General features: G+C 40.3%; 1 protein-coding gene across 1 annotated transcript; it reads left to right on the forward strand.

Moving 5' to 3' along the window:
- Positions 1–5691: 5691 nt before the first annotated feature.
- DRG1 (developmentally regulated GTP binding protein 1) lies at positions 5692–10675 on the forward strand. Its single transcript, XM_032199272.1, has 9 exons — positions 5692–5791; positions 5953–6076; positions 6664–6839; positions 7245–7314; positions 7860–8029; positions 8476–8606; positions 8828–8995; positions 9452–9574; positions 10044–10675. Exons 1-9 carry the CDS (start codon positions 5750–5752, stop codon positions 10141–10143), a joined length of 1104 nt encoding a protein of 367 aa, XP_032055163.1. The 5' UTR covers positions 5692–5749; the 3' UTR covers positions 10144–10675.
- The last annotated feature ends 171 nt before the right edge of the window (positions 10676–10846 follow it).

The following is a 10846-nucleotide window of genomic DNA, read 5'->3' on the forward strand; positions in this document are numbered from 1 at the left end:
GCATATAAAAATTTACATTTTCAGTATAAAGAATTCACTCCCCTTTTCGGATGATTCCTGAATTATTTGCTCTCACATCTTCTGCACTTGGACCTGTTGAACTTCTCCTGAATTCCAATCTCTTTCAAATAAAGGCATTTTCCTCAGCTACTTTATTCAGCTTCTCACTATTTCCTGTCTCACTTCGGCTCTTGGGAATTCCTGAGCTGTCCCTAAATGTTTTGCAGCTGTTTGGTCCCTGCTGAAGTACTTTGATTGGTATCTCAATAGTAGTAAAAACCCTATTTTGCTCTGAACATGTGTGTGCCATTTGGGACTGTACACTGTACATTGCTCATTTCATAGCAGATCAATTGCTACTGGCCTTACTCAGAAGCGCAGACCTTAAAGTAATTTGGAACTGCAAATATAGGGAGCTACAGAAAGACTGCATCACAGTTGAATCTATTCGAATCTACTTGGGTATGCGTTAATTAGACTTGAGATGTACTTATTTTTTTAACATGCTCAGATCATGAATCTGTAGATCTAGCTACATTTTTTTTTCCAAATAGTCTGTACTAGGACATTCTTTAAGGGTAGTCATCATTTCACATCATTTACAATATTAGCAGAGAACAGAAATCTGTAACATTAGGCTTTTCATGGCATACTTGCAAATTTCAGTGAGTAGCTGTCATTTTTTTCTGAGCTTTCACTGGAATTTTAATTAACTGAGACCAATCTAACAAGCAATTAATTCAGCATTCATTACTTGTTAGGTTGGTTGTTACTTAAATTTAGTTTTTGAAACTCGCTCCATTTTTTTATTGGGAATCATCCCATGAGAATGCTAACCCTAGCAGCAAGGATTCAGAGACTTGGAGACAGCAGTTTCCTCTGCAATCCAGACACAGGTTAGTGATTTGTCAGCTCTCTCCTTTAAAAGCAAACAACTCTCTTGCTTAAAAATACCTAGTATTCTCACAAAAACTACAGCAACGTCTAGTAGGGAGGTATATGATGCTATGAAAAGTATGCAGTAAGAGTTATAAAAAGGGGAAATCACACTATTCTATTCGCTTTTCTTCTTTTTGCTCAATCTCTTCACTGCACTCGTGTTGTTTAGTCCATCTGTTGCCCGGAGGTCCATGACAAAGTCTCGGGAGTTGACGCTAAACTACAGAACTTTTTGTTGTTAAACTGATTTAAAGCAGGCTTTGAAGCCAACCTTTGCTACTTAATCTCCCTTTTGTTCCCCTCGTTTCTTCACTCTGCCCATCTTAACTTACTCTAGACTGTCTGGAACCAAAGCAACCTGAGCCATTCAAAACAAGATTGCTACGCTAAGGGTCTGGTCAAAATGGGAATACAATCTTGGCTTCCTGCTCCATCAAATCGACTGCCCATGAATTAGGCATCCATATCTAGTTGAGGAAACATGGTAGACAACTTTCTCATGTAAAACATACAGTACAATACGATCCTAAATAAGCAATGCAAGTAGTGAATGTTTGGCATTTACAGACTAACAGCTGAACTACTGTGCTGTTCTGAGCACAGAAATACCAAGTACACTGGCATTAAAAAGTTTATCCAGGACAACAACTAAGAACTGATAAATCTGTATTTCTTACTATACTCAAAATATAAATAACTTTGTCTATTGAATTTCAAGATTCATTTAAAGTGTAAATTATGTCAGCTTTCAAAGACCCTTCCCCTCAGGCAAGCAATGTTATAGCTCCAGTCAAGACTTCCTCCCTCCCCCTCCTCCCCCCGCCCCCCCGCCCTCAGATCTCAAAATCTTACCTTCTGTCGGAGGGGGTTCTCAGAATCTCATTCCTCCAGTTCATTGTCACCAGCTTGAAAAAGTTCATCTCCTCTTTTCAGCACCACCAGATCTTCTCTGAAGTACAATAATAGTGTTAATCAGTGGGCAATTCTCAAGCCAAAGTACAATTCAGTAAAAACAAACAAACAAAAAAGGAGAGAAAACAAACAAACAAACAAACAAAACAAACAAACAAAAAAAAAAACAAACAAAAAAAAACACCAACACCATAAATGAGTGAAATTGCAAAATGGAAGAAAAAAAAAAAGCCTTAAAATTAATAGATACGCCTTACCTGTCGGTTACCCTTTCTCATGAAGGAACTCTGGCAGGCTGATTACAGTCCTATACCCATAATTCTTAAAACCATAAGTCTTTAGGTCAAGGTTATCATTTGATGCAGATTATTTTTCACTGGACTGGTGATAATTTCTGAAAGGATATGAAATTTCAAGAGCCTTGTTTCACCTGCAATGATGATTAAATTTCCTCCCTGCCACCTCCCTCTCAGTTTTTAAATCCTCCAGAAAATGCGTGTTATCCCCAGCACTAAGCTGGAAATGCAGTCCCTCACAGGTCCAAACACACATGTAGCATTAGTGCAGCTGTTTCCCAGTATATTCTATAGCTTCTGTCACAAGGTGAATTACCAAAACCAGAGTGGCTCTTAAGCTAAAAGGAGTTTCTTGCTGTGAATAGACATGCTATCTCCAAGTATTTTGACTCTGAAGTTATTTTTCAAAATAGAAATAAGAAAAAAGAAAAAAAAAAACACCCTAAAATACCTAATTTTAAAGTAGTCTTTATCACTCAAAATAAAATCTGTTATTTTAATGAAGCATACACTACATGGAAGTTATAAACATCAATTTAATACTCTGTTTTTATCATGTATTTTGCAATAAAAGACCTGCAAGCCACATCTTAACACATGTGTTTTGTATCTCACATAAGTCAAACTCTTAACCAAGCTAAGATAATAGCTGCTCCAGAAAGAATGTCAGAATTTGGCCCATACTGAAGAAGCTTATTTAAAATTAGTAGTTTGACAGAAAACACACTAAAGAGATTTACTACTTAGCTCTCCTATTTAAGTGATCTACAGTTACCATACTTGCAGGGTAGCGCTATGGAAACATTAAAGTTTCAATCATTTTGCGGCAAGTGCACATTCCTGTTGTGCAAAGAAATAAAACTTAAACAGAAGTAGAGGAAATGACTTTTCAAAATCCTTGAGTCAGCAGGACTGAGTGTATTGAATAAGAATCTCTGAAACCTGTTTTTACTACAGTGCTCCATCTTCCAGATCTTGCTAACGAGGTATGTGCCATTTTGGTCACATTCCTGCCATTGTAGCTTGATGAAACACAAATTCCTAGTTTTTCTCAATTGCTGATTCCATAGTGTCATGTTTCTTGAGACAGACTTTATTTCAGATGTAGTTTTCCTGAAATTTCTAAACACCATGTAGTATATTTCTTTCTTTACTTTATTAAAAGTAATAGAGACAACTACTTATGCTATACACTTTTAGTTTATCTGTTAGTAATCCATGTAACTACTTGATCATTGCTTTTTTTCACTGAAAATTTGAACCTTTTTCCCATGTTGCCTAATACAGTAGGCATCTGAACACCTAAGAGTTTGACTCCTTTGCTGTAGTACAATGTACAACCTTTGGAAATAGATACCCTCTTTCACTTCATCTAGATAACCTAAATGAAATTCTGTAAATTAAAAAGAAAAAATGGCAATTTACACACTCCTTCTTCCATCAGTGCCCACTATAAAGCTCAATTAACCTTACAAGTAGATCTCAGTCTCTTGTAGCTCCTTTCATTTTCTTTCAGGTTCCATTGGGAGCTTTTTCATCTTCTGACATTATATCCCATTTCTCACAAATATTTTCCTTGATTTTTTTTTCCTTCTCTGAATTTTGTTTTATTTTATTTTTATTTTTAATATACTTTTGTAATTTGAACTCAATTTTTGGACTGTGGTTTTCAGAGGACGTTTCAGTCACTTTTCCAGTTGTCACATCTAACTCCCCATGTCCATAACCACCCTGTTCTCCAGAGTGCCACAGAATATAAAGTACCCTATAATAAAAAATTCACACCAGCCATCACAGTAAATAAAATAATTATTCACAACTTGGATCCAACCTCAACTGGATAAACCTTTCTGAAGTTTAATAGAGGGTTATGTTATAAACTAATGTGAACTACTTCAAATATTCAAACCAATTAGGAGGTGTTCATTTAGCTGGAAAAATAATCAGGCAAATTATCTTTATTAATTAAACTTGTACTCCCATCCAGTCATTAAGGAGAATAGTCAACGCTAAAAGAAGTTTCTAAGTGCTTTAGATCCTTAGAGGACCTTTGCTTGAGTAACTGGAAAAAAAAAAAAAGGATTTAAGACTGCATACTAAGCAGTATTGTCTTAAGTACACTATTTACTGACATCTCTATTCATTCATCAAACACTTGGAAAAATAATATAGTTTGACACAGTATACGGGATTTAGAGTTAGTTTGTAAAAACAGCTATTACTGTTGCTAGCATCAAGTTCTGAAGTTAGCCAACACATACTGCAAAAATAGAGGTGGCCTTGACTAAGCACTCAGAATTTGCATTTTTCTCACTGTTTTTCCTGTTACTAGAAGGGACTGCAATCTTGTGAAGTGATTTTATGTCTCAACTCAGCTGAAGCTTAAAAAAGTCTAATTCCATCTGAAGTAAGAAGGAAAAGACTTACACCAGGACCAAACCTACTATGTCAGATGTTGAAAACTGATATTGTTCACAAGGAATAATTAGAATACCATGAACAAATATACATTGGTAGGTGCATTTATATTTACCCTAGCTTAGCTAAGCTAACATTACCGGGAAGAGTAATCTCATTTTATTTGAGATTCTATTTTAGTAAGCTCTATATAAGTTTATATTAATGACAGTTCCTACCATAACGGAGCTCGTGATGTGAAAGATGTCTTTTTGGATTCAGAGGAGACAAGCAGGGGATGTGAGGAGGAAAAACAAGATAGCAAACAGCCACATCGCTTCCACTGAACTAGTTCTCTCATTTTTTGTTTTTTTACTCCAAGTTGCAGATGAGCTGATGATCTGTAACAATTGTATAACCAAAACTGAGGCAAGGTTTTAATTTACAGTGCTCAGGATCCAGGCTGAAGATATGGTGGTTCTGCAAGAGTGTCATTATAAACATTTCAATAGTAAGGGATTAGGAGAGTATTTTATTTTATGTGTTTTTGTTAAAACATGTAAAATTTTATATTTAGATGCATTGAATAAAAGCAGGTTTTGTAATAAATTGATTTGGAAGAACCTTCCTGGAAAGGTTAGTGACTATGGAGAAAAAAAAAAAAGGTTTCCATAGATTATTCCAATGCAGACAAAACATGTCAGGGAAAAAACATTCAGGCACTCTAAATTCCTTCAAACCTTATTAAAACGTATTTCCTCGTATTGTACAATCACCCTTTATTCCAAATCCAACTGTTTGCCTTCCTGTGGTACTGCCCAAAGCTGAAGATGTGTGGCTCTGGCGTTTGACGAGGCCGTTAAAAACAAACCACCAAACTGTTCTGCATTTAACGAGCCCGGCCAGGGCTCTCCTGACGGGAGCCGTGACAGACCCCGGGTACCCGCACCCCGCCCTCACACAGCTCCGGCCGCCGCCTCTGCCGCTCCCGGGGCCGCCTCAGCGGTGCCGCCAGGGGGCGCCCCATCGCCCGCAGCCGCCTCAGCGCCGCCGGCACGCGCTCTTTCCCGCCCACCGTCTTCTCGCGAGAGTTGCCGTCCCTCAGGGCGAGAAGTCGCGGTGCGCCTGCGCGCTGCCGCCGGGGGCCTGAGGAGCGGTGCCGCTGTGGTGACTCCCGGGCAGCACCGGGACCCGCCGCCGCCGCCATGAGCGGGACGCTGGCCAAAATCGCCGAGATCGAGGCGGAGGTAACGCGCCGGGCCTCTGTCTGCTCGGCGCCGGGGGCTGGGCACGCCAGAGGCCGGAGCGGGGCCGTGCCGTGCCGGGGCGGCGGGGCCGTGAGGCGCGGGGAGGCCGCTCCCGCTCGGCGGGGCCGGTCCTGGTGCTGAGGGCTCGGTTGCTCTTGCAGATGGCCCGGACACAGAAGAACAAGGCCACGGCGCACCACCTGGGGCTGCTGAAGGCCCGCCTGGCTAAGCTGCGCCGGGAGCTCATCACCCCCAAGGGAGGCGGCGGCGGCGGCCCCGGGGAAGGTGCGTCCTGAGGCGGTCGGAGGGCTTCGGGCCGCCTCTGTGGCTGTCGGCGGATTTAATCGCAGCAGCCGCCTGCTCTCCGTCGCGTCCTGCCCGGTGCAGGACCTTAGCGCCGGGGTTCGCGGCCCTGGCTGGGGCTTTGGGGTGAATCCCTTGTTGAAGAGTAAACGGAAGAGCTTCTGTGTTTTGGCTGGAGTAGGCGTGTATTTGGAGAAGTCTTAGGGGTTTTCAATGAAGAAGCACCTTGCAGTAGTTATCTCTTTATATAAAGGTGCGAGTGGTGTAAGTTGCAGTGGTTAAAGTGAACACTCCATCAGCACCCAAGTCAGGTATAGGCTACTGGGAATCACTGTTGCCCATGCTTTATTAGGGGTATGTGTTACGGAGCGTCATGCAGATGAGGTACTAAAGGCTGTACAGATCATGAAGTCTTTGGTCCCTCCTCATATCCCCGTCAGGGAAGCTTACCGGTCTCACTAAGACAATATTAAAAGTAATTGAGGGGTTGCTCACTATCCAGAAGCTTAGAAGATAGAAACTGTCCATCTTTAAATCATTTTTTTTTAATTTTGCTTCTTTATTTGTAGGTTTTGATGTTGCAAAGACTGGTGATGCCCGAATTGGGTTTGTCGGTTTTCCATCAGTGGGAAAATCTACTCTTCTAAGTAATCTCGCTGGTGTGTACTCTGAAGTGGCAGCATATGAATTCACCACACTAACCACTGTGCCTGGAGTCATTAGATACAAAGGAGCAAAGATACAGGTAAGAATTTTTTATGTCTGTGAAGGTAAGATTGTGTATGTAGGTGTAATGGTATTATGGCTGAACAGTCTAGCTTGACATTAGCAGGTTAGAAGTGGTATGTAGAAGTGCTGGAGAATGTGTTGGAAATGTTCCCATGAGGTACCAATTTTGTCCCGTTTTTCACTTTTCTCTGGAGAAAAGTTCCTGGGGTAGTTCTCATACTCTAAGATGATCTGTTCCAGTCTACAAATAGGGCAACAGGGATAATACAATACGTAAAAATCTAGGCAGAAACAACTTTGCTTTATTCTGTTCAGATTTGCAGTAGACTCAGCAGCTTAAGAAGAAAGGTAGAAGTACAATTTGTTTTCTCTGTAAAGAGAAATATTTTTCTGAGTTAATTTTCTTTCTCTGAACAAATAGCTACTTGATCTCCCAGGAATTATTGAAGGTGCCAAGGATGGTAAAGGCAGAGGACGGCAAGTCATTGCAGGTGAGTATGTTAGAGCTCGGAGACGGCACCCTACTACTGGTTCAGTTGGTATGGCTTATGGGAATGAAGGGTTGAATCACTGTCTGATATCTTTATAAAGCTGTAATTTATGCTAGAGTTGAGCTGCCTGATGTGAAGCAGTAGCCATTGTCATTTTGCTCTGTTTTCAGTAATGACTATGCATTTGTGCTGTGTTGACACTTTGGTGAATGACTACTACCAACTTTAAAGGCAAATATGATCCCTTATTAAACCAGGCTTCTGTCTTGACTTCTTTACATAGCTTTTTGGCATAATTCCAAGTCTGAACATAGGTAGAAAGAAGATTTTTCCATGATTCTAGCACCGTGCAAGGATCTGTATTTCTGTCAGTGCTCTTTGACCAGCATTACAAACTTCAGTCTTAGACTGAACTTTAAAAATCAGAAATGAACTGGCTGAATTAATGGGTTTGATATTGTCATCAGTCTACTGAGCCATCTTTTGTGCTGTTTTGTCTCTGTGTGAGCATACTTTTTTGAGGGTTAGCTTTTTCTGATTTTTAGTTGCTCGAACCTGTAATCTCATTCTGATTGTTCTGGATGTGCTGAAACCCCTTGGTCACAAGAAAATCATTGAGAATGAACTGGAGGGATTTGGAATACGTCTGAATAGTAAGCCCCCCAATATCGGCTTTAAAAAAAAGGATAAAGGAGGCATTAACCTTACAGCCACAGTAAGTTGGAAGTTTTTTTTTTAACCAAACCAAACAAATGGGTGACGGCTGTCTGCTGGCCTTGCAGCCTGGACTACATGTCATTTCCCTTTAACACTGAATCTTTAAAAACACAGAAATATCCATAGATATTAAAACTATAGTAGGTATCTATACCTACTAGTAGATATGCGTGTTTCTATTGAAAATAGTCCCAAATTGTCAGGAAACGTTACTTGGGAAATGTCTGATTGCAGCCATCAGTGGCATTAATGAAGTTGTTAGGACTTAACTGTGTGTGATGTTGCCAAAGTTAGCCTTGAGACAGGGAAAAAAAACATTTAAGTCCAATAATATATAATGCAGTTATTATTTCTAGTAACCTTTATACTTACTGACAGCATTATTAATTGTAATACTCGATCTGACAATTAACTTCTCCATTCCTTAATGCTGTATATGTTCAGTGTCCTCAGAGTGAGCTGGATACTGAAACAGTGAAGAGCATCTTAGCAGAGTATAAAATCCACAACGCCGATGTCACGCTGCGCAGCGATGCCACTGCTGATGACCTAATTGATGTTGTTGAAGGAAACAGGTACTGTCAAGACCCTTGGTTTGGCACATTTGCAATGTATATTCCAAAGAGAAGAATTGCCTTCCAGGTTTGCTTTCCACAGAAGCTGAGCTAGTAATGTGATGGCAACAGATACTGTTTGGCACCTTACTGTCCATTTCAAAAATGATGCCTTTTCTTTCAGTGACGGCAGTGGTGTGTTGCTGCTAGGCTGCTGTGACACTGTTTCCTTCTTTTTGCAGGGTTTACATCCCATGCATTTATGTCCTAAATAAAATTGACCAAATCTCCATTGAGGAACTAGATATTATTTACAAAGTACCCCACTGTGTACCAATATCTGCTCATCATCGCTGGAACTTTGATGATCTGCTGGAGAAAATTTGGGACTACTTGAAGCTAGTACGAATGTGAGTCCCAGTTGCTGTATTCTGTGCAGTTAAGTGTAAGGCTGAGACTGAAGAATGACTTAATGGGTGAATGACAGTTCTTGATTAATGATTTTCTACTTGGTATATGGGCTACAGACAGTGTCACTTTTTTCCTAGTACATGTTGAGCTTCTCACAAAAAAACCACAAGTACTCTTTCCCATCAGCTATTTGTTTTCTCATCTTTTAAGCAGCAACAGAACGTTCACTAGTAATAAACCTTTGCGGCTAGCCAGGGAGAACCTGCTGCAGCCCTTAGCTACCGAGATGCATTTTCAGCTCATGAACGCCCATTAACACGGTATCTGTCATCCACACTGAAATAGTGGAACTGAGTACAAGCACCTTGGACAATGGTGCAAATAAGCTATGAAATTTCATGATTTGAAAGAGAAGAGGAGGTTTTGGCATTGACTGAGGGCTCCGTGTCTTCCAGCTACACCAAACCTAAAGGGCAGCTCCCAGACTACACCTCTCCTGTTGTACTACCTTACTGCAAGACAACGGTGGAGGATTTTTGCATGAAGATCCACAAAAATCTCATTAAAGACTTTAAATAGTAAGTACTATTGTAAAAGAGTAATTTCTGGAGAACAAAGTAATCTGCCTGATGTTATATTCCTCTGGTCTTTAGGAAGGTAGAAGTGAACACAGGATTTAGTTTCTCTTGAAAGCAATAGATCTTCCTACAACTAAACCGAATACGAAGTTATATTTGATATTTCTATGCTCTTTCCTGGACAAACTTGATAACAAAAATCATTTTCCCTGGATTTGAAAGTAACACTAGGTGCAATATTATAGGCCACTATCCTATATGCAAGAGTATTTTGGATGACTTCATACTTTGTTTTGATCTGCTTGTACTCTTGTTCACACGGGCCACTCATCCAGGTACTTAGAGGAGAATAAAAATAGCTCCCAAGCATTGCTTTCTGTATTAGCTTTGTGACAGAAATAGCCGTTGCTCTGCTGTCTGCATATTATACTTCTGTGTCTTAATTGGATTTTTCTTATCCCTCTTTCAGTGCACTGGTGTGGGGTTCATCTGTTAAACACAACCCTCAGAAAGTTGGCAAAGACCACACTCTTGAAGATGAGGATGTCATTCAGATTGTGAAGAAATAAAGTTGCTCTCATAACTTGCCCCTGCCTGACTTTCATTAATAATGCAAGCAGCAAACAGGTCACTTGCCTCAACCCTACAGAAGAGGATACTGTTTTTTATGGTAGTAAGTTATTGCATGGAAAAAGTGATGTTTCTGGCCAGCTTATATTATAGTGTCCCATGCTGGCAGAACTTACAGATGAGAAGCTGATCTCAAGTGATTTGCACAAGGGCAAAATGTTACAAGGAAGTTTTGATGCCTGTTATGAGTTTTCTGCTGCATGTACATCTCCCTAATTGGAAAAAAGTTCAGCTAGAATTATTTTGTTCAAAATTAGAACATAAAATGAAAAACAGGCTGGCAAACTGTATCCTACAACACAGGGCTGGAGGACAAAGTTCTAGCTCTGGTTGCCTTAATCTCAGCTGTTCCCATTTGAATACTTCAAGGCTATTAATAGTCCTGCATTTATGGAAAAGATGCTGGGTTCTGATCATGAGCAGTCACTTTTTCAATTGCTTATACTAGTGAAAATAAAGTAGAGGGCTGGATTCTACTGTGTCAGTGACTGGAAGCTTTGAAGTTTACTGCTTCTTTGAGTTCTCTAAACTCAGTTGTATAATAGGTTGCTCTTAAAGCAGGGACTCTCGTTTTCTTTTTCTAGGACAAATTAATAAAGTTGGAGCTCTAGGTGGCACAGAACACCTACCACATGTTAGTCG

Source organism: Aythya fuligula, chromosome 17 (genome assembly GCF_009819795.1).
Source record: "Aythya fuligula isolate bAytFul2 chromosome 17, bAytFul2.pri, whole genome shotgun sequence".
NCBI lineage: Eukaryota > Metazoa > Chordata > Aves > Anseriformes > Anatidae > Aythya > Aythya fuligula.